This window comes from Helicoverpa zea, chromosome 14, assembly GCF_022581195.2.
Source record: "Helicoverpa zea isolate HzStark_Cry1AcR chromosome 14, ilHelZeax1.1, whole genome shotgun sequence".
Classification (NCBI taxonomy): Eukaryota; Metazoa; Arthropoda; class Insecta; order Lepidoptera; family Noctuidae; genus Helicoverpa; species Helicoverpa zea.
In genome coordinates this window covers 1,941,367-1,968,857 of record NC_061465.1, presented here as the reverse complement: position 1 = coordinate 1,968,857, position 27,491 = coordinate 1,941,367, and the positions used below count along the sequence as shown (strand labels likewise).

The 27,491-nt window shown below is 35.1% G+C and overlaps 1 protein-coding gene across 1 annotated transcript in view; it reads left to right on the top strand.

Moving 5' to 3' along the window:
* The window catches only part of LOC124636626 (fatty acid synthase-like), a 49,469-nt gene extending 25,408 nt beyond the window's left edge, over positions 1-24,061 (top strand). Inside the window, exons 21-40 of the mRNA XM_047172793.1 lie at positions 585-702; positions 1,666-1,926; positions 2,347-2,635; positions 2,946-3,091; positions 5,406-5,549; positions 5,882-5,985; positions 6,453-6,603; positions 8,048-8,219; positions 8,939-9,051; positions 9,363-9,527; positions 10,037-10,224; positions 11,392-11,544; positions 11,851-12,093; positions 12,959-13,094; positions 13,372-13,513; positions 20,488-20,638; positions 21,810-21,960; positions 22,329-22,499; positions 22,992-23,094; positions 23,455-24,061. Coding sequence (XP_047028749.1) covers positions 585-702; positions 1,666-1,926; positions 2,347-2,635; positions 2,946-3,091; positions 5,406-5,549; positions 5,882-5,985; positions 6,453-6,603; positions 8,048-8,219; positions 8,939-9,051; positions 9,363-9,527; positions 10,037-10,224; positions 11,392-11,544; positions 11,851-12,093; positions 12,959-13,094; positions 13,372-13,513; positions 20,488-20,638; positions 21,810-21,960; positions 22,329-22,499; positions 22,992-23,094; positions 23,455-24,017 — 3,664 coding nt within the window. The 3' untranslated portion in view covers positions 24,018-24,061. The remainder of the gene's footprint in view (positions 1-584; positions 703-1,665; positions 1,927-2,346; positions 2,636-2,945; positions 3,092-5,405; positions 5,550-5,881; positions 5,986-6,452; positions 6,604-8,047; positions 8,220-8,938; positions 9,052-9,362; positions 9,528-10,036; positions 10,225-11,391; positions 11,545-11,850; positions 12,094-12,958; positions 13,095-13,371; positions 13,514-20,487; positions 20,639-21,809; positions 21,961-22,328; positions 22,500-22,991; positions 23,095-23,454) is intronic.
* The last annotated feature ends 3,430 nt before the right edge of the window (positions 24,062-27,491 follow it).

Sequence of the window (27,491 nt, the reverse complement as noted above, 5' to 3'; positions counted from 1 at the left end):
GGTTGTTTTTGTGCAATTTTTACTAACATTTATATTTTAGGATAATATTTTTGTCGTAATGGAATATAATGGATGGCCGAGATCGAGTATGGGCCTATTGAGTTGGTTTGTGTAAAAAGTTCATTTAAGTGAAATTTTATCGACGTATTTATTCACTAAAATTATTTTTATTTCGCCATTAACATTAACAATTTGACAAACATAATGTGCCTTGAGTGTTTTTTAAAGCAATACAATAATTTATTGAAGTGGAATAAAACTAAAGAAATATAAAGTATAATGACTCCATTGCAAAGATTACAAAATGTATTCGTGGAAATCGAAAATGACAAAAATATTATACTAAACTATACCTAAAGTCGAAGTAGAGTCGTGCACTATAAACTATAAGCATCTGCATTTCGCTGTGGGTATAGCTCTATCCAAATTTTATGGAAGTTCGTATTATAATCTCAGGCCATTAAGTTTGAGTTTTATTTTCATATAGTCTAGAAATAATTCCTTGATTGGCATTTACTATGATAATTATGACAAATGTATATTGTGACAACTAATTAACTTATTTCAATTTTTTATTTTCTTAGATGTGCTGGTGCTGAACTAAGCAATATTACATTTATTGATAAACCTGTGATAGAACAAGGGCCTGGTAATTTGTTAACAAGGACTTTTTATCCATACTACGCTATGGATAAGGTTGATGTGAGTATAGAAATTATGTTTTATTTTTAGCTTTATATTAAGTCTTAATTTACTTACTTATTTCCAAATAGTGAAACGTTACTCAATTTTAAGTGCTGTTCAACCATCGTTCTGTCGCTGTCACACTTATGTGAATTGGTGCTAGTTTTAAGTAAAAGTTATGTTTAAGTATGTTAGGTAAATCTGTCAGTTAGTTAATGCAACTAAACATATGTATATAAGTAGTCATAAAAGTTTCGTAAATAAAGTTTTGCTGCTCACCAAAATATTAAAAAAAAACTTTCATTACTTTAAAATTATAAAGTGCCTATGCGACGTATTGCGTTACGACGCCTTAAAACTTGTGATTCGTTTAAATTGAAAGCTAGCTTAAAATACAAGTTTAGAGCCAGCACTCCCTCACATTTTCTCATAGGATAAGCAAGACTCTTAATTGAATGTCAATCACTTGGAGCGTTCTTGGCACAAGATTTAATCTGCACGCTTGCATCTAGGAGCTGAATTTATACTAAATTCTTGATAAAAATATTCTGTATGACACTTTTAGATAGGCAATTAGATATGACTATCTATTCCTGTTGGTCCACCTGTATGTATACAAAGGGACCTACCTCCCGTACTCGGATAAAGATAAGCATGTGTCCTATCCTAGGCTTCGGAATATCTGTAAACTAAAATTTCATATAACCCTGTTCAGTAATTTTGGCGTGAGAGCGTGACAAAGAGACCAAGTTACTTTCGCATTTATTATGAAGGGTACACGAGTGATCTGATCATTGCATTTTGTAAAATATATCAAAAATCGCAAAACCAAAAGTAGCTATGATATATAAGCTATCAGGTATCTTCTTTTTGTGTTCGTAACGTTATATTTTATTTACCTACATAGCTTCACCAAATTTATATTTTATTTCCAATATTTTACTTACATGTCCAAATAATATTCTGCACTTGTCATTTCAGTTAAAAACTGCTCTGCAAATAGTTCTTCAAATAATAGCTGACAATACCACACTGAGAAGAATTAAAGCTACCCAAATTGTGACGTCTAACACAAATATAAATTGTATTATCAAAGAGATATCGGGCTCTATACCTAACGTTGTTATAGACGTAGCTTCAATTATAAATGCCAATATTGATTTTGATACTTTTGTAGTACAAAATTCCGATGCCGGGAAAGCTAATGTTTTTATTGTCGAAGATTTATTGGGAGATGAGAAGGTAAGATTGGTTTTGTTTTGTTATTGTGACTAATTTCCGGAGTTTTTGTGGAAGTTGCGTTGATAATGATTGTTTTTTTTTTGTTGGATCTAAATAGGTATCACTTGTTTAATATTAAACCTGTATTACATTTCATTGTCTTATGGAACATAACCTAGCGTATATTTCGTGCTTTTGTATTCCATTATGTATTTGTTCTGGGCTAGTTATTGTTAACTTTTGTATGTTTACTTCTGTGCTGAAAACTGTACATTTCAGCTGCTAGCTGTTCCTATCGAATAACTAAAAAAAAATTACCTGCATGTAATGCATATTTTCTTCTACCATAAAATGCCTCATGTTACCAAGTACCTACCAAGTAATAGATTCACACTAACTTTAACCTATTCACTGCACCACATGTACCTCTTCTGCTTTCAGAAATTGGAGTCTCTACGAAACATTTCAAAAGACAGCTTTATTTTAACCCTAGAATCTGGGGTACCAAAGCTCCAAGGACTTTCAAACAAGTATTTTACCATCGTGAGTTCCATGTCAGATGGGAAGCAAATATTAATATTATTGAAAAGGCAAAATCAGAAGGAAGTTACTTATGTGCCTGTAAATTGTGATAATAAATTGGATTGGGTCCCGCGTGTGTATTCCGAACTGGAGAGAACTAAAAGGGTTGTGTTGGTGTCTGAAAGGCAGCCGTACTGTGGTGCATTAGGTAATGTTATAGTTTTTTGTAAATCGTTATATGGGGATGCGTTTAGACTAAACGATCAAAACAAGATCATTCAGTTTTCTCAATTGGTTTAAATGCACACCTTTATTTCATCACATCTTTAATTTTTACTCTTACAGTTTGAACCCAAAATAACACAAATATTTTTCCGTGACAGCTTTGATGGTGGCCTAGGAATCTTTAAAGTGGTGTTTTGATGTGTGCAAAATTTCCAATAAAATAGTTACGCGAACAATTAATATCAGATTTCAGGATTACCAGTGCATAAGAATAATTAAAATGCACTTTTCAGGTTTCGTCAAGCAATTACGAAGAAGTGGAGTCGACAATATAGGCTTACTAGTCATCGACGATTTCCATGCACCTCCGTTCAATCCCAATACAGCTTTATATAAAAACCAACTGGATAAGAATCTTGCAATCAACATTTTTAGAAAGGTATGTCACTTTTGTTTTTTTTTTTATATATTTTTGATCAGCGCAACTGCAAACTGAATAAAAAATACGTTACGGGTATGTCGCAAAAATATATAAGGTATCGACTTTTGGGCATTAAATTAATTTTATTACAACCAAATTAACGGATTTTTGTTACCAATATTTTCTATATTTCCTAGCAAAGAAACATGGAACCGTATTTGTAATTCCTCGCAAGTTTTCGAAATGCTTTTCCTTGACGCTTGTAGGCGACAAGCTAACGATCTGTCAATATGTCTTGCGCACAATCTTGGCCTTTTAACACATCGCTACATGGGGCGGGAATTTAGCAATGTTGAAACAGTTTTGCTGCCGTCGTAAAGGAAATAAGTCGAAAAATATTATTGATGTGCTTGGGCCATAATTTTTGTGGTACAATTTTCAAGTATCAATATGTTCCTATATACTACTCATATTACCTTTTTCTTTAAGGCGTAGGTATTGTACAAAAACTATTTGGGTCACATGAGAATTTAAAGTAAATTCAGTACAGAGCACATCTACACACATCAAAAGTGTCTAGGGATCAAGCATTTTTATGCGGATTTCTTGAGATTGAGATGTGGCTTTGTAATAAATTTATGATTTTATAAATTTATATGGATCCTTTTTGGTGCATTTCATAATTTGAATCAGGAACTGTGAATCAAATTCGAGTAAAAGATGAAAATCAGCTGTCAATATTTTCCCTATAAACACATACAACGCATTGAAGACATTATTAGTGCTACTGTTTCCCTACTACTGATTAAAACCAACGTTATTATGGAGCGGCGACGTCATTTAAGCAGGGAAGAAATGCTCAGAGCCGTGGGAATGATAGAAGCTGGTTCCCGGCAACGTACTGTGGCTTTAGCTCTGAATACAAGTCAGAGTGTTATCAGTCGACTTTGGACACGTTACCGAAGCACTGGTACCGTAGCTGAGCGCCATGGAGGACGGTATCGCTGCACCACACGGAGACAAGACCGATACATTCAAATCTTAACTCGAAGAGCTCCAACAATAACCGCCATGATGTTAGCCGTGAGGCTTCATCACTCTTCAGGGAACTTAATTAGCGACCAAACAGTCAGAAACCGCTTGCATGAAGTGAACCTTCATTCCCGAAGACCGCTACGGGTACCACCTATAGCAATGCACAATCGTAGGATTCGATATCAATGGGCTCTTGAACACAGAAATTGGGCAGAAGAACAATGGCGTTTCGTGTGCTTTTCTGATGAGTCTCGTTTTGGTATGAGACCGGATACAAGACGTATACGACACTGGAGAACCCCTGGACGCCAACAGCGATTAAAGTCCTGCCAGGAAGTCCATCCTTATAGTGGTGGAACCATCATGGTATGGGCGGGTATTTGGATCGGCGGAAGAACTGAGTTGATTTGGATCAGAAGCAACCTCAACGCTCAAATTTATGCTGAGACGATTGTATCAGACGTCATCGTTCCTCTACAAGTGCAAATCGGTCCCTTATTTCAGTTAATGCATGATAATGCACGACCGCACACCGCAAGAGTTGTAAGACAGACTCTCGCGGCAGCTAACATCAATGTCCTGCCCTGGCCTGCTCAGTCGCCAGACTTGAACCCGATTGAGCATGCATGGGATATGCTACAGAGAAGAGCTCTGCCGAATATGGAGGGTATCCAGTCGCAAGAAGACCTTTTTTTGTTGTTGCAACGAACATGGGCGGCCATTCCACATCGTGATTTGGATGAACTCATTTTGAGTATGCCAAACCGATGTTCTTGTGTTGTTAGTGTTCGCGGTAGAAACACGGATTATTAATTGTTTAAGTTACCCAATAAACTTTTAAAGAAAACTGTTATTTCAGTCTTTTTTTTCGAACTTTTGTGTTAGTGTTTCAAATGTCAAAAATCCCTTTATTAGGAAAATGGCAAATTTCTTTATTAGTGCAAAGGTGACTTGGTTTATCGTTACTGTGACAAACGAAAACACTTTATTTGATGAATCCTTAAAGAAAATTTTAATTAATATCAATCAGGAGAAAAGTTATTGCAAAAATATATGTTGATCCCTAGACACTTTTGATGTGTGTATGTCGGTTCAGCCGTCTAAAAGCTACGGCACCACAGACAGACGCACATAGCGGGCAAACTTGTAAAGATTTCTTTTCACATGTCTTTTAAGATGTAATTTTAATCCAGACGTAAGTTGCGTGCGACTATGCATGCCACACACGAGAGAATCTTGCTTTAGAATTTCACCTTGACAACTAAACTCGTAGTTCTATATTGATCATATTTCTCAGGGCCAATGGGGAGCATATTACTACACTGCAGCTACAAACTCAACTAACATCAGAAACGTGACTCTCACTAGTCCTGATGGAGACTTAGATAATCTGAAGTGGACTGAGGCACCTCCTACAAATGCTGGAAATAATTTGGTTCAGGTAAGGGAAGAAGCCACAGCCCTGCAGTATAGTAAAAATGGTGATGATGAAGCAATTATATAGTTCTCGTCAAATAACGTTGACGCTCTGAAGCAGATTACTATTATGATGTACATTACTGCAGTGACGTTACGATTATTCATATTTACATACAAAAAGTAGGTACCATTTGATGCCTGTCTGCCTGTCAAGCCATTTGTTCATACGTTTTGACTATGTTTTTTGCCCAGTCGCTTGTCGCCTTTTTTAGTATGGAAGAGTTATTTGACAAGAAATGTCGCATTACAGTTAATATTTTATTTACTTGTTATTATATTATAATTTTCCTTTAGGTATCATACGCTGGCATATCGTTAAAAGATGTACAAAAGGCAGTCAGTAATAACAGAGAAGATAAACAATGTTTCGGGATGGACTTCAGTGGAATCGATGGAGAGTAAGTTTTTAGCTTCCACTGCGATCTTACTTGTATTCTAGTCTCTGGTTTTTAAACTAAACTTTACTTGAAAACTTATCTGTGCAGTATTAGTAGTATTGTGCAGCAGTTTTGGCTTGAAAGTGCGGTACATAGATAGACGAATTGATCAATTATAAAATCTAACTGATAAATTATAAGGGAACTCTGTCTATATGTTTCTTTGTCACACTTTCATGACAAAACTACTGAACCTATCTAAATGGGTTTCCAGATAATGTAAACTTAAGGAAGGATATGCTTTTAACCCAGTTGAAGTAGTTTAGTGGGGGCGCGGGTAGACCCGTCAGGAAAAGTATTATTTTTTTAAATCATAGTATTCAAAAGTACCTAGGTGCTTTTTCTCCTAAAGTTTCAATCCGTTTCTTAAGCACGAGTATGTATGAAATAAAACCTTTGACTTTGAATCGAAAAATATTTCTTTACAGTGGTGACCGAGTAATGGGCTTAGTACCTGGTGGTGCATTGAGCAGTACTATTGAAGCAGACTCGACGTTGCTGTGGCCGGTACCAGATCACTGGACTTTGCAAGACGCTGCGACCGTACCACTGCCATTCGCTATTGCTTATTATTGCTTGGTAAGTGTTTTAGTATCATTTTCTGTACTTCAATTTATTAATAGTATGTTGAGGAACTCTCGGCTAGTGTCAGTCACATGGATCAATCGATCTTTAGATTAAAAAACAAATATCCTCTTATACAACTTCTAATTTTAATCGTCACATGCATAAAAATCTATATCAATACTCGTATGAAACTTTTACCTTGAATCAATCGTCCGAGGAATAAAAATGTACTCCAATATTATTAAGTTGATACGTTTAGTCTCAAAAACTACTGGACTGATTTGCAAAACTATTTTATTGTTACATAGCCTATTTATTGATAAAGGCTATACATACCTTTTGTAGTATATCCCATTAAACACGGCTGAAACCGCCGGCTGAAGTTAGTTATCTGATAAAACGTAATACACATATTCAGTATTCATTTTAATTAAACCTAACATTTCCCGAATTTAAACACAAAAGCGACTGACACTAGCATACCAAAATCTCCTCCTATTTTAAACTCCGTTAATAATTAAACATTGTTACATTTCTGAAAGGAAAACAGCCACCCACAACTAAACCACATCAGTATATACAATTTAATAAAACATCCTACCTTCAAAGAAACACATACATGAATGAACATCATCTAGATAGCATAAAGACAAGAAAATAAGATCTTACAAGACAAACGTCTAAAGAAAGTGAACGTCGGAAGCTACGAATATAAGTAGGATTCTGTTTGATAAAATATTCATTTAAATGGGTTCATTTTACTCCAGAGATACTTACTGTATATAACATGTATGTACAAACAGCTACTGAATGCGTAAACTTGAGAAGCGTAATCTGTGGACTGGCGTTTAATCCTTACTTAATATTGTAAATGTTAAAGTAAGTCTGTCTGTTGTGCTTTTATGCCAAATCTACTGAATCAATTAAATGTAGGTCAATATTTGGCATGCAGATAGGTACAACTTTTACGTGGGAAATCATCTAATGACACCTCCTGCTGTAGGTGCTACGTGAGGGAGTGGCCGACGCTTACTGGCTAAAACCCACCATGTTCCTTCTTAAGCCCTCTACGTACCAGAGCCACGGTAACTCTTTCGAAAAATCCCGCAGTTCCGGCAGGGGTTTTGGCCCTGGTGGATAGGTTATAGCTTGAGAAAGAACATATATAAAACTACTTGTTATGCAAGTACGGGTTTTAGCAAGAAGAACCGCGGGTAACAGTTTACTATAGCAATAATTCCCCATTTCATGGAAACCCGACTTGCCCTTTACCCGACCCTTTAATTACTGGATATTTTCATAGAAAACGTTCTTAATTTAATAAAAACATTAACTCAAATCTATTCCGATAATTTCTAAAACAGAGACTCACTTATACCGAACATGACACTACATAAACACATTAATTCATTTTAGACTTTGTTCCTTTTCTGATAAGGTATTATTTTCTTCGCAGGTTTTAAAGGGGAATCTATCAAAACATCGAACGGTTTTCGTAACGGGCGGAGCTGGGGCATTAGGACAAGCTGTAATAGCAATATGCTTGTCTATGCAATGTACTGTGTTTACAACTGTCAGTAGTGTGCAAAAGAAAAACTTGCTACTTCGATTGTTTCCTAAACTTGACGGTGAGTACTGCAAATACACAGAGACGAATACACAGAGACAGAGATCAATAAATGAATATGTTTTTTTGGTTGATACTGAATTTCAATAAAAATGTTAAAATATCCTCAAAATAATTAAAGCTGCGGCTGTTGGTTTTCCAAAAACAAATAAATAACAATTATTATATATGTGTCACCATTTCACTAAAGTCTCAACTTTCAGCCCCGCGTTCACCTCCCAAAAATCGGGAACTCTATAACCTCGTGGTGTCGAAAAGACACGAACGTTCATTTGTTTTGAACACAACATACAGTACCAATTTATTTACTTCTTTCCAAAGGGTTGTTATATTGATGTCGAGAAGAAATTGATCTCACGTTATAAAGGAATCACAAATCGGCGTTACTATGACAACTGTACATTATCGTTTCAATTTCCTATCGACATTTCCAAATCGGGAATTGGATAGCATGATGGAATGTAAACAAACTCCTTACTATTGGAATCAAGGATTTTGGAGAGGTTTCGAACCAAAACAATATTATTGTTAAATGTCAAGTCTGTTTATACCTTTATTTGTTTTTTTTTTTTTGTAATTTCAAACTGTATGCTATAGATAGATAATAATGCGGGGGTGACTATATTCTATTCTTAAATTATAAAGAAAAGGAGTTAATTTGTTTGGTTGTCTTTCAATTGAAAAAATATTTTCTTCATTAAAGTGCATTTGTTATTTCAGAGAACAATATCGGCTATTCTCGCGACGATTCGTTCTTGACGATGATAAAATATAATGCAAAAAATAAAACATGTGATTTAGTCATAAATTGTACTAGTGGATATCTGCGAGAGGTAAGTGATATCAAATTATCACTTTCCCAACTATATTTGGGTCCAGTGTAAATGAGTGCTTCTGAGCACCAGGGTTTTACATGGTATGACTGCCTATCTGACCTTCTCAACCCAGTTACCTGGGCAATCCGATATACCCCATGGTTACACTGGATATCTGACTTTCTGGCTTCTGACTAGCTTCAACGATTTCCAAAGATGTTCAAATCCCAGCCGGTATCCAGTATCAGATTTCATTGTTTATAGGGACCCCAAAATAAGAATCTTAACAGGTGTGGCTGGCAGATAACTAATATTTATTTTCGTTTTAGGCTGCGATGAAGTGTGTCGGATTTCTCGGCTGCTTTTTAGATCTAAGTTCATATGATATGAATGAAAATAGAGATATTGGTATGTCGTTCCTAGAGAGGGATAGATCTTATATGGCTGTAGACTTTTCTAATATATTTAGACCGAAGAACTCGAATGATAAAAAGGTGAGGGTGGAAAAAATCAGTTTCAGTAAATTTAATATTTACGTATTTAATTATTGTGTATATTTTTGACTATACTTAGTTAGTAGATACATTCTTTTAGTTAGTTTAATAAGTATAAACTCAAAAAAAGTGTTATTTTCAAAAGGTTTTTATTTTCTCAAGCTTCTTTGCTCAAAGGTCGTCCACCTTTGTAAAAGTAATTAATCTACCAACAAAAGTGGTTGTTTGCGCTGCGAAAGTATTTTTTGGACAAATTTAATAAAGATGTTTTTTACATTGACGTATTATTTAACAAATTTTCTTTAGCTGATAAGTAAGAAATACATAAGAGGAAACAAAATAATTGAAATAAGTACTTAGCTTTATAAAATACTTATATTTTCTCAACCGCGTGCTAAGCAATGTCTTTCCTTATTTTTATTTCTAATATTATTTTTAATAACCTTTTCATATTTCTTAGTACTACATATTACAATTACAATACATATACATATTACAATTTCTTCCAGATTCTTCAACGATTAATAACGGAAGGTATAGCAAAAGGCATTGTGAGACCAATCACTAGGGTAGAATATCTACCAAATGATATTTCAAGAGCATTCAGGTTAATTTCATCTAGTAAACACGTGGGCAAAGTTTTGATAAGAATGAGGAGTCCCGAAATCATGAAGCAAGGATTTGATGTGGAACCAAAGTAAGTACATATTTGGCTTTTGATTTATAAGACTTTACCTTTAAACATTCCAAATATGTGTCAAACTGACCTGCTGTAATTGTTACCGGTATTTTTGAGTCACTGCATTTTGAAATAACCTTGACCTATCCGATTTGAGACTTACTAAGAGGTAATAAAGTATACACCCTACATTCTGCAGTTTCTTCTTCTTCTTTCGTGTCGATGACATGTCATATATTGAGACTACACTATTCTGCAGTGTATCTATACTAATATTATAAAGAGGAAAACTTTGTTTGTTTGTTTGTTTGGTTGTAATGAATAGGCTCAAAAACTACTGGACCGTTTTAAAAAATTCTTTCACCATTCGAAAGCTACATTACCCACGAGTAACATAGGCTATATTTTATCCCGGTACGGGCAGAGGTTACCACGGGACGCGGGTAAAGCCGCGGGAAAACAGCTAGTTATTAATATTATTGAATTTCTCCTCAAACTCAATTGTCAAACGTCGAAATTATTTGAACTGTCATTTAAAAGTTTCAACAGTCAATATTGAAATGTGAGACACTAAACACTTAGGTAATTTTGCATAAGCGAAATATGTTTTTATTTGATTGCGAAGGTTATGCAATTATTACTTTGCTTCATATTTAATGAATTAAGTTTACTTATATTTTAAACTTCTATGATCGTTTAACTTTATAACTGTTATGTAAGGCCTAAGTCCTGAGTCTATCGACTTTCATTTGTTCTGTATTTGACGTCTAAATAAATATTTATTTTTAATAGTCAATAGGACTCTTTTATTCTTATGACCTTTTATAAAATGACTACGATAATACTATAGTTGATGTATTTCTCAAGAAAAGTATATTTACAACTCTATCTTTAAAATATTTTTGTGATTGATAGAATGAAGTGATGGAAATTTATTACAGCTTTCATTTCGAATCGGTTTTATATTTAAACGGTATTTTTATTGTTCGATCATAAAGTATGAATAAGTTATGTCATTATTTAAATTGAATTTAAAGAAATATTCCAAATTGATCATTCATATTTTTAGTCTGCTCTATAATGTATTGATAGCAGTACCTTCTTACAGACTAAATTAAACACATTCAGACCCAAACGGCCAAAGGAAAATAGACCTAATATTTACGAACATACGTTTTGTTTTAGAATGAACTACAGTCCCACCGGAGTCTACATCGTGGTATGCGATGAAGGTGGTATAGGAATCGAACTGGCTGACAGACTGGTCAAGAATGGAGCCAGAAAAATTGTATTGCATTCAAGACTTAAAGTTATTGGATATTGGCACACGAAGTTTTTGTAAGTAGAAACTACCTTTATTATGTACTTAGTTACCTAGTTAAATTTTTATGTGGAAACTAGTTCAGTGCAGTGCTATAGTACTTGTTTGAGAGTTAAACTATAAAGAAGTTTCTTTGATCTTGAAGGTTTTTCAGAGTATGTAAATGTAAGAAGCTTTTGGTTTCTGGGGTAGTGATTTAGTCTATAATTCGTATTTTGATCTACTTGCATAAAATTTTGTTGTGTTTTTGGTATGTTAATTAGGTATTCACACTCCTAAGATTCAATAACATTCATTATATTCATGTATTTCATAATTACCAGATCTTGGAACAAATACGGAGTAACAATAAGAATATCGACAGAAAACCTGCAAACACAACAAGGCTGCACCAAACTACTGAAAGAAGCTTCCAGAATTGGTTCCATAAAAGGAATCTTCATAGCCCCTGAAGCTGAAGACAAAAACCATGAGAATCCACAAGATTTCGTTCAAACGTTCAATAAAACCGCCACTGCAGTTATAAATCTTGACGTGACGTCTAAAAACTATTGTAATGAGTTGAGGTAAAATTTAAAGCTTTAAGAGTACCCGCATACTAGAAACTTTAAGTCGGCCGACAGTTTGTTTGGGCTCATCAATCAGTATGAAGATGAGTACTTTAGCTGGTAACAGACTCACTGAAAACTATTATTGGAATCAAGATTTTTTCCTAAACGAAGTTAAACATAAAAAGTAATTTATTCGAAGTAGGCTGAAAATCGACAGCCCCAATCTTCCCGCTCAATCCCAACCAATTCCTATGAGTTTGTGCTGGGAAGAAGAAGTGGTGGAACAAACTCCCCAGCAACACAATTCTGTCTGTATGGTTTTAACAACATCGGGTCAACTGTTGGCCAACTGTTTAGTCTGCAGTATGCCAGTACTTTTATTCTTGAAGATAAATTACTAGTGATTCTGCCAGTTTGCACAATGGTCCTATCTTTGACAATGGGGTACGAAAATGAAGTTATTTTAATATTAGCCTTTTGTTGCTCTGATAGGCGATTGTTCTTATTCATATGTAAAGAAGTACAAGTAATTGATTATCTCGGTATTTCTCAATATTATAATAATATTTTTGCAATATGAATTTTATCAAAACCAATATTGGACATTTTGTAGCAGTATCGAACGATTGAGTTTCAAAAAGTCAGCAGCTCAATTTATTATGAAACTTTGACACTTGCGCTTGCCATTTATGACTGGATCGAGGATATTGCTGTATACGATTTTTCATGTTACTGTTTTCAAACCAAATACTGCTAATATTCAACTTTCAAAATGAACGTTAAAAGATTGTGTCAACAGCTTATAAGCGAACCCAGTGTAATAAGAAATTAACCTGTTTGATTTACAAAAACAAATGACTTACGGTTTTATATATTTCAGCCACTTCGTTATTCTGAAACCATATTCACAAAGTGCCAGCCTCGAGTTTTCCCTTTCAGTATTAGAAAAGCTATGCCAAGGAAGGACAGAAACTGGCTTCCCAGCACTTTTTGTTCAAACTAATGTATTGAACGAGGTGAGGATCACATAATATTTGTTTTTAACTACAACACTGACAAATAAACAAACTTTTTCCAAAAATACATAAAAAAGACTTCAATAATATACTTGAAATCTTGAAATCTACCTTTGATAAAAACTATGCTGAAAACCGCATCATAATCGGTTTGGCCAAACATGAGATAATCACGTACAAACATACATACAGATCAAACTGAGTACCTCTTATTTGAGGTCTACGAAATACAGGGAAATTAACTAATAAGTAACGAAAATATTATTCAAATTTTCAGGCAAAAACATTGAATCCACGAAAATTGACAGCTTTATTCAATACAATGGAAAATGGATTGAAATTAAAACACACAAATGTGATGTCGAGTGATTTTAGTACGGAAGTTAATGATTACTGCACTAAATTAGCTAAAATATTTGGTAAGTTGGTTTTAACACTTTACATTAAATTATATGAGGCGAGGTTTTTTGAATATGTTTAAAACTTGAACACGTTCAAACAGCTATACCAATTTTGATTAAATTATGTTGGTATGTAGGAAACCATTACTCCATAACATCTAGTTACCTCTAGATTCTAGCCGTGTATGGTAAGCAATTTCCGAAAAACGAATAAAACCGCTATATACTTAAGAAAATATTTAAAGTGCTTGTTGCCAGGCTCTTGAGAGGTCAGTGTAATTATTTTTTAAACTAAAGCTGAGCTTAAGACGTACAAAAAACTATACATATTTTAACAAAACAAAAACAAGCAATGTTCGAGACAGGGGTCAATAACCTTAGTTATAATTAACTAGCTGTTGCCCGCAACTTCGTCTGCGTGGGCAATATAGAATCATCAATAGATTCATTGATCAAGGTTGTGTTGTGGATGTGACCATTTGTCTAAACAAAAGAAGTAAAGTTTGTGACGTTGTTCAGCCAATTTGGAAAATTATTACGTATGGTGCGTAAGTAATTTTCACAGGAAACAGCTATAATCTATGTCTACATGTTTTGAGTCTGACAAAGCTGTCATTTGTACATTTTCTGCAGCTGCTGCGACTAATCAGAAGCCAGAAAGTCTGTCAGTCTTACCATGGATATCGTCTTGTGTAGTTGACTGGATTGTAGATAGGTAGTCGCTCCAAGCAAAATATTGGTACTCAAACAGATTCGGTGACTGGAAGCCAACACCAACATACATAGTTGGGGAATAGCTGGATGGATGATAAAATGAGTCATCATCATCAGCAGGCGCATAGGGTAGGATAGTTTCACTTACTCACTATGGTAAGGCTGACCCCACATTAGGCGTGCGCGATCCTCGGGCGTGTGAGTAGCGCGGGCGTCGCGAGCGCGCTGCGTGAACGTCGCGTTTTGCTGCCCTGCGGCATGTGTGAAGAGTGCAAGCGACGCGCTCGCAGCGAGCACGCGGCGCTCGAGTTGCGTTCTTACCCCTTCGCCCGCTATCCCCGCCGCCCGCTAAACGCCTTGGCAGTTAAACGTCAAGGAGAGCGGCGCGTGCGCGCCGCGAGCGCGCTGCAAATGCCGCAGGGCAGCAAAACGCGACGCTCACGCAACGCGCTCGCGACGCACGCGCGGCGCCCGCGCTACTCACACGCCCGAGGATCGCGCACGCCTAATGTGGGGGAGGCTTAAGCCGGGACTCCACCGAAATGTTTGCATTAGTTCACGAATAGGCAAAATGTACGTATCTGTGAGAGTCCACTTAATGTGTTCGTACTTGAAACCTGCAGTTTTGCCAAGATTTCCAGAATGTACGCTCGCAATTTGTCATTTCTTGGTGGAGCCAGCAAATCGCTACCGTCACTACCGCACACCGGGAAAATTTCGCTCTTGCGGAGGACGTTTATATACCATATTTTGTGTCACACGTAAACAGGACGACAGTAAGTATCCACCGAAACACTTTCAAAGATCTGATGAACGAACAAATCAGACCTGACTTGGTCACCTGGGGCCAATCAGAGCTCTATGAAGCGATAATACGCTTTGGCTCCTACTGTTATTGTGGTTTCTGAAAATTTATTCACCTCATTCAACGATGAATGTAATTCTGATGGTACTATTAAGAACACTTGCTTAGCGCAGAAGCTGACGTTGGCAGGTCAACTCTTTTGACTTCTCGAATAGGATACCATTGGTTTTTGTGCAATGCACACCTGAAATGCATTCTGGATTAGGATAGGATATAGGTGGATAGGATTTGCAACAGAAAACAATTCTGTCTTTGTGATTAAATGACATCAAACGTAGTTTTATATAAAAGGTGTTTTTTAGGGTTTTTAGACTTGGCTCGGGTCTTACTGAGACTGTTCGTAATCGTGGACAGTGTATTTGCGATCAGAAGTTGAAAGTAAGCATGTCTCTGGTATGCGGTGCGTAATTTGTACGTTTTCAGACGCATAAAGCATTTTACGTGTGTATGGTATTAAATAGAGAGAGCTCCCATTTCTTATCTGCACTTTGTATCTGGGCTTGTTTTTAAAGCTACAGAATCCTACATTACCTACCTCACGCTTAGCAGCGCTTGCGAGAGATAGATCCTCATTTCTTCTAGGATTAAGTTTACATATTTTGCATCAGAAAAAATAATTAAGGTCTACTTAATACTACTCACTCAAAGTAATTTGTTTTAAGGCCACCACATTAGTGGAAGATAAGCTAAACTATGTTTATGAAAAAATCCTGATATGAACACCATCTGTAACTTTAAATGATAATTAATTGTTCCACTAAAGTCATCATTTTTGACATAATGTTCAAAAAATAATTTAGATGGCACCGTTTTAAATTTGGCTGAGAACTATTAATTTTCTTTTCATCAAGGTAATAATTATAGTTGGATTTTGATGTGGCACGGCAAACTGACAAACACTATTGAAATGTCTATCGAAAAATTACACTACGTGTTAAATATTTTAACACGTAGTGTAATTGAATTGGTGAATTACGGAAAATACACAACTCCATCTGTTGAAATAATAATCCTCTATAAAGGATGTATGGTAATATTGTCATTTACCACCTCGCTCCTTTGACAAATTTGATGTATTTTATTTACCACAGATGGAGCTACTTTAACCTTGGCTAAACAAAATTTTCATTTTTTTTTCTTCCGAAGTTACTTACAAAGGTGTGATTTTCTGTGTAAAGATTAATAATAGGCCGATCAACTAATATAAGTACAACATTCAAATGTACAGTTTTGACAAATAGATTGCGTGTCGTAATATTTTACATCTTGAATTCACAAAATTAATCATATCTTTTGACAGAGTGAATCGATTTCGATGAAACAAAAACTAAGTAATACCCCAAGTTACGTAGAATTTTTGTATATAAGCATTGTCTGCATTTAATTCGTAGATTTTACGTGAATCGCGAACAAACAAACAGATAAACAGACAAACAGACAAAAATGACAAAAATGATGGAAATGGGTTTTGTTAGTTATCCTTTAACATGCTGGTTATTTTTTTTGTCAATTTCTTCAATGTACAAAAAATACTTTTCTACAGATTTATTATATGTATAGATTAGTCTGGAGTATGGATTATAGTTGACGCCAAAATTCAACGAAATAAATTGTCAGATAAATCGCAAAAACTACGATAAAGTCGCTTTTATTTTTTAAGAGAAACTTGTGACTTGACTTTGGAGAAACTTTTAGTTTCGAGTACTTGGCCTAATTAATCTTTCAAAAATATTTGAATGTGAAAGTTTGTGAAGAGACGCGCTGATGATTGTCGGTGCCCTTTAGTGACCGTTAGCAATAAGTAAATGGATTTATATTTTCATTTGTATGATATTTAATAGTTTTAAAATAAACTATAACTAAATTATTGTACTTCTATGTTAACCTATTTACATTCAGACCGACAACATAACGGGAAAACATTTAAAATCTATTCCAAAAATATAAAGCTAAAGAGTTTGTATCTTTTGACATCCCTCTTGACATAGATGAAATGATAACCAGACTTTCTTCTTAAAAATAATCTACAAAACAAGTAATAAAACATATCAAACCAAGCCTAAACATCCCACTACAATGTTAAACATTATGAACCAGTTTGTCGCGCACCTATCCAATTGGAATTAACGCATCTAGTTGTACTAAGTGCGGTGCAATGATCGCCAATGCTGCAATATTGGGCATTGAACACGTATTTAGTCTCATGAAGGGAAATGTGGAATTCGTAGTATCAATAATCGAATCAATGAAATAAGCTGTGCCTTTGTACTATGTATTTGTTCTATTTTTATTAAATAAATAAAATAAATAAGTCTATGTAGTTTTGAAATAGTTCACGTTCATATTTTGTTATTTGCATTTCATGATGTTTCGGATTTTATTCAAGGACTAGCTGTTGCCCGCAACTTCGTCTGCGTGGGCAATATAGAATCGTCAATAGATTCATTGATCAAGGTTGTGTTGTGGATGTGACCATTTGTCTAAACAAAAGAAGTAAAGTTTGTGACGTTGTTCAGCCAATTTGGAAAATTATTACGTATGGTGCGTAAGTAATTTTCACAGGAAACAGCTATAATCTATGTCTACATGTTTTGAGTCTGACAAAGCTGTCATTTGTACATTTTCTGCAGCTGCTGCGACTAATCAGAAGCCAGAAAGTCTGTCAGTCTTACCATGGATATCGTCTTGTGTAGTTGACTGGATTGTAGATAGGTAGTCGCTCCAAGCAAAATATTGGTACTCAAACAGATTCGGTGACTGGAAGCCAACACCAACATAGTTGGGGAATAGCTGGATGGATGATAAAATGAGTCATCATCATCAGCAGGCGCATAGGGTAGGATAGTTTCACTTACTCACTATGGTAAGGCTGACCCCACATTAGGCGTGCGCGATCCTCGGGCGTGTGAGTAGCGCGGGCGTCGCGAGCGCGCTGCGTGAACGTCGCGTTTTGCTGCCCTGCGGCATGTGTGAAGAGTGCAAGCGACGCGCTCGCGGCGAGCACGCGGCGCTCGAGTTGCGTTCTTACCCCTTCGCCCGCTATCCCCGCCGCCCGCTAAACGCCTTGGCAGTTAAACGTCAAGGAGAGCGGCGCGTGCGCGCCGCGAGCGCGCTGCAAATGCCGCAGGGCAGCAAAACGCGACGCTCACGCAACGCGCTCGCGACGCACGCGCGGCGCCCGCGCTACTCACACGCCCGAGGATCGCGCACGCCTAATGTGGGGGAGGCTTAAGCCGGGACTCCACCGAAATGTTTGCATTAGTTCACGAATAGGCAAAATGTACGTATCTGTGAGAGTCCACTTAATGTGTTCGTACTTGAAACCTGCAGTTTTGCCAAGATTTCCAGAATGTACGCTCGCAATTTGTCATTTCTTGGTGGAGCCAGCAAATCGCTACCGTCACTACCGCACACCGGGAAAATTTCGCTCTTGCGGAGGACGTTTATATACCATATTTTGTGTCACACGTAAACAGGACGACAGTAAGTATCCACCGAAACACTTTCAAAGATCTGATGAACGAACAAATCAGACCTGACTTGGTCACCTGGGGCCAATCAGAGCTCTATGAAGCGATAATACGCTTTGGCTCCTACTGTTATTGTGGTTTCTGAAAATTTATTCACCTCATTCAACGATGAATGTAATTCTAATGGTACTATTAAGAACACTTGCTTAGCGCAGAAGCTGACGTTGGCAGGTCAACTCTTTTGACTTCTCGAATAGGATACCATTGGTTTTTGTGCAATGCACACCTGAAATGCATTCTGGATTAGGATAGGATATAGGTGGATAGGATTTGCAACAGAAAACAATTCTGTCTTTGTGATTAAATGACATCAAACGTAGTTTTATATAAAAGGTGTTTTTTAGGGTTTTTAGACTTGGCTCGGGTCTTACTGAGACTGTTCGTAATCGTGGACAGTGTATTTGCGATCAGAAGTTGAAAGTAAGCATGTCTCTGGTATGCGGCGCGTAATTTGTACGTTTTCAGACGCATAAAGCATTTTACGTGTGTATGGTATTAAATAGAGAGAGCTCCCATTTCTTATCTGCACTTTGTATCTGGGCTTGTTTTTAAAGCTACAGAATCCTACATTACCTACCTCACGCTTAGCAGCGCTTGCGAGAGATAGATCCTCATTTCTTCTAGGATTAAGTTTACATATTTTGCATCAGAAAAAATAATTAAGGTCTACTTAATACTACTCACTCAAAGTAATTTGTTTTAAGGCCACCACATTAGTGGAAGATAAGCTAAACTATGTTTATGAAAAAATCCTGATATGAACACCATCTGTAACTTTAAATGATAATTAATTGTTCCACTAAAGTCATCATTTTTGACATAATGTTCAAAAAATAATTTAGATGGCACCGTTTTAAATTTGGCTGAGAACTATTAATTTTCTTTTCATCAAGGTAATAATTATAGTTGGATTTTGATGTGGCACGGCAAACTGACAAACACTATTGAAATGTCTATCGAAAAATTACACTACGTGTTAAATATTTTAACACGTAGTGTAATTGAATTGGTGAATTACGGAAAATACACAACTCCATCTGTTGAAATAATAATCCTCTATAAAGGATGTATGGTAATATTGTCATTTACCACCTCGCTCCTTTGACAAATTTGATGTATTTTATTTACCACAGATGGAGCTACTTTAACCTTGGCTAAACAAAATTTTCATTTTTTTTTCTTCCGAAGTTACTTACAAAGGTGTGATTTTCTGTGTAAAGATTAATAATAGGCCGATCAACTAATATAAGTACAACATTCAAATGTACAGTTTTGACAAATAGATTGCGTGTCGTAATATTTTACATCTTGAATTCACAAAATTAATCATATCTTTTGACAGAGTGAATCGATTTCGATGAAACAAAAACTAAGTAATACCCCAAGTTACGTAGAATTTTTGTATATAAGCATTGTCTGCATTTAATTCGTAGATTTTACGTGAATCGCGAACAAACAAACAGATAAACAGACAAACAGACAAAAATGACAAAAATGATGGAAATGGGTTTTGTTAGTTATCCTTTAACATGCTGGTTATTTTTTTTGTCAATTTCTTCAATGTACAAAAAATACTTTTCTACAGATTTATTATATGTATAGATTACCCAAAGAACAATTATAGGCTCTATAGGGGCGTAGAAAAGATAACAACGAACAAAATTAACAGGTGTTAAGAATGATATCCAGCAAAATCACTTGTGAGCCAATGTATACCTACTTATCATAGTGTGTGATGGTCAATAATATTATTTCAATGTAGGGCAAAATAAATATTTTGGTAATCCTTGAAATAGGTAGATCCCAAACTTTGTCAATTTGTTCAAAGACAAAGCTCTTCATGTTTTTAATAAGTTCCATTACCTATAAATCTATCATTGTAGGTGCAGAAAAAATTGAAGTTATCGATTCTGATAAGATTGTCAACAATTTGAAACTGAACGAAGTGAATTTACTAGAATTACAAGCTCTCGTCAGAAACAGATATAAAATGGACTATCCAGTCGAAAAGCTGCAGCAACTCTCAATAGAAAGGTAAGCCTAATAAGTAATGATAAGAGTAATTTGAAAATTGCTTCACTGATTTTTGACTAAAGGTGAATTGAAATCCTAGAGACCGTTTTGGTCTAGACCACTATAGGTTTGTTATATGAGCTTATCCTTGTTTAGATTTCGTAGTAATACATGAGTGATATAATGAGTGTATAATGTCTCGGGCTTCTGAATTCAGAACACAGAATGCTTATATTATTTAAATACACACAGATAAATATAAAATAAGAATACGGGTCAGCTACCATAGTAATGTGCTAAAGTCAAAAGACAAAATTATTATCATCATAATGCATTAGGTAGTTTACCTCAGAATTAAGTCCACTGCAATATGGTTTAAACACATACGCAGTCCGCAATGCAGATTGAATTATTAAGTGTCCCAAATAAGAGACGATTGTCTGTCATCGTGTTAAAAAGCTAAGTAGATGATAATTTTAGTGAATTATCATCTGTTTAGGCTTTTTCCAGCTATGTTATAGTCGGTTTCTGGTTTAACTTGATGCAGCTTAGTACCAGTACTCTACTTGGGGTGACTGGCTGTCTGACCTCCTCAATCCAGTTACCAGGGCAACTCAATACTCTTTCGAAAGACTGATTGTCTGATTTTAATTAATTGTTAGGTACACATTTATTTTATCAAATCACCAATGAAAATTATTACTAATAATACTGTCTATAAACACAATGCGATAAAATAGTTGTCTAACTATCCTTGTATAGACAAATAAAGGAAAAGCTGACCTAAGCAACTTTTTTGTGTCCCTCGTAAAATTTTACAGAAAATTGCTTTGTGAGAACGAAGTTTTTTATAGTTCTCATACGCAACGTGGTACGGGTATTGATAGAAATACTATTTAGTACTATGTTGTGATCTAGATTATTATATCTATAGGTATGTGGACTCTGATTGGGTCCAGCTTCTATGACCGAGGTTTGATCTTTTTGGACGTATTTAAGTTTGATAGTTTTTGGACGCACTAAGTTCTTGACGTAGATTTCGGAGGTTCCAAAGAACTGCTATTCAGATATCATATAAGAAATATAGGACCAGTTTTTAGCTTGTCTCAAATTTTCCTACGAGCTCACGAGCTGAAAAAAAAATGAATACATTGAAAAGTTTCTATATTTAATTTGTTAAGCTTTATTCCAGCCTCAAAAACATTGGAAATACCGCAACAGAGAAACCAAAAAGCAGTACCGGTTTAGGGGCATTTTACACTCACATTGATGACGAAGAAGAACATTTAGAAACATCACATCCTATTGTACCAATGGTTACCTTGCTTAATAATGGAACACAGGTATGTTTTAAAGTATATATACCAATTATTAATTAATTTGGTGAGATTTTTAATGGTTAAGGTTTAAGCTCATCATATATATCATTGACTTTGCATATCTTTCGGCTCAGTGTAATGATGATGATAGCCTTAGATTATTATATTTCTATTGAAAACTGTATTATATGCTACATTTCAATTTGATTAATTTATTATTCAATAGAAATAAAATCTTAGCTAGAATTGAAACTAACAAACTACACGGTCCTTATGTTTGCTTTAGGTTCTTACAAAATGTATCACAACTTTTCCTTGAACAACTTTTCTATTCATATCCATTGAAATAAATTCTCCTTTTGAATGCCGTAATAATCCAGTTTTATTTTCAGAGTGACCTTGACCCTACAGAAACTTACTTGACAATGATACCAGGGTTTGAAGGTCGTCACCAGATCTTCAGTTCCGTGGCTGAGAGACTCAAAGTACAGGCCGTGGCTGTTCAGCTAGCCCCAGATATAGAAGGCAATAGTATTCCAGAAATTGCTGCTACTGTTCGGAAGGTAATATGCAATTCAATGATTTTTGTTTAGTATTCAATAATTATAACCAGCCTTAGAACAATAACTTCAATGAAATTTTACGTATTTTCTGATATCTATCTACTACTACACAATGATCACAAGACAACGACAACTACAATATCGGGAAGGAGTAAGAAATGTAAATAACTGTATCTGTAAACTATTCTGAAAACAAATTTAAATAAACACCATTAGGATAGATTTACTTAGGTACTCACGTTTCAAATCCAGTTCACTGTCCGATATAAATCTTATACTATTCGTAATAACATCATATTTCAAAACAATTGAACATCACAATTTATTAAACTTAGCTCGAAAGAGACTCGAACCTAATTTCACTAATATTTTTTTTACTTTGAAAATACCTCCGAGAGCTAACCTATTACACTAATGGCCAGCTATTTGTTATATCAAATTTCTTATTATAAATGAAACGTCTTTATGAAAAATTCTTACAAATTGTTTCAGTTCATGAAAACTAAATTCGAGAGCAAAACCAAGTTCTATCTGCTGGGGTATTCCTTTGGGGTGAATATAGCTTTGGAGGTGGCTGCAATATTGGAGAAAGAAGGTAATTAAATATCCATTCCTTTACATTATTTTGTCGTCAAACTCTCATTTAATTACTTCTGAATCCAATTAATCCAACAATAACACGTTCAATGAAAGTTGGTTGCAAATACCGATTACCGTCTAATTTAACAAAAGTACTTTTGTATTTTTAAAGCAGTTTCTAATTCATATTAATGCAGTATTATTTCTTGAATTCAAAAGTCTTCCATTACCATCTGGGCTTGTTTACTATAAACCCTGTTTCATGCTCCACCCTCGAAACAGTATTACGAATTCCCTTCATAAATTATTCTCTAAAGCGCTCAAACAAATGGTTGGTTTCCATTCAATTAATGTTTACACTACTTGAAAATTACAGGTTACACTGGCGTTGTATATTGTTTGGACAGCAGTCCCGATGTATTAAAAATACAACTTGGGTCTGATTTGGGCGAGTTGACAGATTCCGAGTTACAAAATGTTGTGTTGAAACATTTGTACTTTTTAATGGCTGGAGGTGTATCAGATGAGTTGAATCAATATTTGGATCAGGCACAAGATTGGGAGACCAAGGTTCAAGCTTCCATGCACGTATTAAGGGGATGTGGGAACTTTTCCAATCAGTATAAGTGGTCGATATTGGAATCTGCGTACCGAAGGATCACATTTGCAAGAAACTATGAACCTAATTTGAAGTTGAATTCGGAAATAGTTCTGATAAAAGGTTTGTCAGATATAGAAGAAAGTTTACCTGAGGATTATAACTTATCCAAATATTCAACAAAACCTGTAAAAGTCTTTCATATCGAATCAGACCACGTAACAGCACTTTACGATAGTAGAGTATCAAACATAGTGAATAAAATGCTTGATCCTAAATTACTGGAAGAAATCAAGAAGAAAAACCTTTGTGAAACGTATACTATTAAGTCTAAGCAGTAAGTTAATTTTAAGATGCGGCCATTAAAATATATTTTAAGTACTTATTCGTTGCTTTCATTTATTTTTGTCCCAGAAATATTAAGTTACCAAAACTACTTCGTAGTTCCGCCTAATAACAGCATCATTTAGAATTCATTACTTAAAATCTGAACATACACAATTCGATATTGAACAAGAATATTGCTTAAGGATTAATTTTAAATTAATGAAGATATTTCACTTTAGGTACCTACTAAATTCTTCTTTATTAGTTACTTTTGCATGCATAGTGCATATAACATAGTTGGGAAAAGGCTCGGGAGATGATGATTAGTTACTTTTGTAGATTTTCAGCCAAAAAATCAGAAGATTTAGCCTACGGACATACATTATCGTTACGTGGATTTCAGTTACAAAATTATCTCTACTTAGTATTTTGCCAAAGAATACTTGGCTTCTTGGGTCAGATCCAAATTAAACGCAGCCTGGCCTAAACCATTCTAACGGTAAAGGAAAATAGCGTTTGTGACTAAAGCTTGAACTGTAAATGAATTTGAAATCGGAGGATATGTAGGTTTATATCTGATTTAAACCTTATGGAAATTGGAATATAATAATTTATAAGGTTTTATTAGGTAAAACATCCCATCACATTCCATAGTTAGCTGTGTTTTGAAACTCAAGTATACATAGTTACGATTACAAAAGAATTTTATTTCATGATGCATTTTTCTTCATCACAATAAAAAATACTCGAATTTTGTATAGATCTCGACCAAAACAGAATTAAGTGGTCAAGTTTCTAAATCCAAATGAAAGACCTCGTATTTTTTTCAAAAAACAATTGTATGCTAAAAACATAAACAAGCCCTGTTTAAAGGATTTCATTTGGAAGTTAGCAACAGACGCTGAATTTGGAGTCGCCAATATTTACTTTGTGTAGCCGTTATTTATTCTCATCAGCAGCTGTTATATACGGGTACAATGTTGGGACGAAAACGTCAGAATCGACTTGAAACGCAACCAATACTTGAAGAAAATGCAATGTAGAATGCATCACTGTTTAAAAGCCATTTTGCGAACTTTTCAGGTATTTATGTAAAATGTAAAACATTGTTAAAAATAAACATCTTGATGTTCATTTTTGCCAAGACATTGAACTGCATTATTTACCTACCACCAACGACTATTATACCTAGGTTTGGCCTCTTCACTGATTTAATTATCATTAAGAGTATATCGTAAGCAAATAACTAATGTTAAAGACACCATCAAAGCGACTATATCTTATTATGCATACAAGGAAGAACCACCATGCAACGGTTCAGCACCCCTAGTTCCCATAACATCCAGTAGATGGCGCTGCACGTTCACAAGCCATAAACTTTCACACAAAATTCGAGGTGTTCAAGAATGATGTCAAGCGAAAACAGGTCGTTACACTTTATTACCTGTGCTACTAGAATGTCGTAAAGATGAATATAGGACAAATATTGGTATATTATATTACTTCTGCTTATATACGTTCAAATACATATAAAGCATCAAGATCTAGTTTAAAACGCCGGATCTTTGTTCTTCTCTTTTTATATCTTTAGAGAATAAGAGTCCTCGTAACATTCCAATTGCTATCTTAGGCGTCAAGCCAATTGTTGTCAGCGACGCTCGACGACGAAATCAAAAATGTAGCCTGCCAGTCTGAACCAAGGAAACGATGAAATTTTAAATTATTTTTTAACAGTACCTAAAACGTGCCTCCACCAATTCCCAATAACGTAAATTTCCACATTTAGGCATCTGATTGTTTTCACTTTTGTAAACAGAAACAACTTCAGAGCGCTCGGATCAAAACTTTCTTTATTTGCAATTAATTTCCACTCTTTCAGTTCGCCAAGAAGAAGGTTTGAGCTGAAATCAAAGTTCCCTGGTTCGGCCACTCCGCTTTGAAGTTAGTGTATTTATTTAAGAGTACCGTTGTGTCGCAAAATTATTTTTGGGAGCTGGTTAATTCATGATTGGAATTGATTTCTAGAGGTTTGTAAGGTAAATTTATTGGGGATTGGATTTCTTGTAAAGATTTTTGTGTTCAATTTAAAATGTGACTAGTTTAGAATATAACACAATTCAGTTTTAGGATAGTAGTTGATTGATTTGTAATATTTGAATGGGTATTTTGTGTCTGTCCGAAAAAAATATGTCAACCAGGCTCAGATCACTTATTTATCTTTTACTTTAGCAACATCAACGAAAAATAAATACTAGTATAATAGTAATACGTCCCCATGACACTAATCCTTGATCAACATTCTTCGAGCAGAGAATAGGCTCCTATCAAAACAAAGATGACAATAACAAATCAAACAAAACAAAAACAATGCTCCTCACATCCCGAATCACACTTTCCCTTCCCAAATACCATAGTCCAAACAAAACAATAAATAGATTAATCTCAATTTTCAGGTCACGTCGCCTTTTTGGACATCGTCCCAGACTTCGTACAACTAACGCTTACGTAGGTAATTTGTCATGACCGCAGCTGTTAAACACTGTTACACAGTCCATGTATCGACTTCTAAATGGATGTTGAAGTCGGTGAAAATTGCGGCTTCCGAAACCGCAGTTGCGAAGTAATTACTTGGTTTAATATGCGTTAGCTTTTGAATTGGGGTTAGTTTTATGTCGATGATTTTATTGATGTAATCGACTGTGTGTTTGGTCCTTTCAGTTTAATTAAGTGGTTAGCCTATTACGCTGATTATTGGCCATTTGTGTTTTGGGTCTATTAGTCATAAACATCGTACTGTTGACAACTTTACTTAACTTTGAGGCATTCAAAATACCTTTTACTCGTCAGTCACACACAGAAGGATTGAGCGCTCACCACGCTTGCTTAATTTGCGTGGGTAATACTTTTACTCAACGAGGAAATTAATATATCGTTAAGAAAAGTAGGTTTAAAGTCTATACTTAGGTATTATTTCGATTGAACTTAAATATCGGTAACTATTTACAAAATTAATTTAGTCAAACTACCAACCTCGAAGCTGCATATTAATTAGTAGCTAAAATAAAAAAAATCTTACTTAAAAGTGTGACAGAAGCTGAGAAACTTCTTGGGTCACTTAGAAATTAAAATCTCGTGAAACTTTTATTTGACCAATATAAAATTCTTCCAACCGTCAGATTGGCTGTATTATTCAGGAATACTAATAACGAAAGATCGCTTCTTCGCTAGAAATGGTAAATCAAATTCTATCAGAATTGCTATGCTATGCTATTCTGTGTGCTTGTGAATTCAGGTCCCTTCTAGTCACGTAGACTATTGATCTTGGTGCAATCACATACAAGTTGGCGGGTAAAAATGGAATTAACCTACTTTATTTTCTGGGTACGTATGGATAATTTTGACTGATTCATTTCAAATTGACGCATTTATCTATGATGATAATGAAAATGTTGATTTACCCGTAGCATCACGGTCTACAGTGTTAAAAT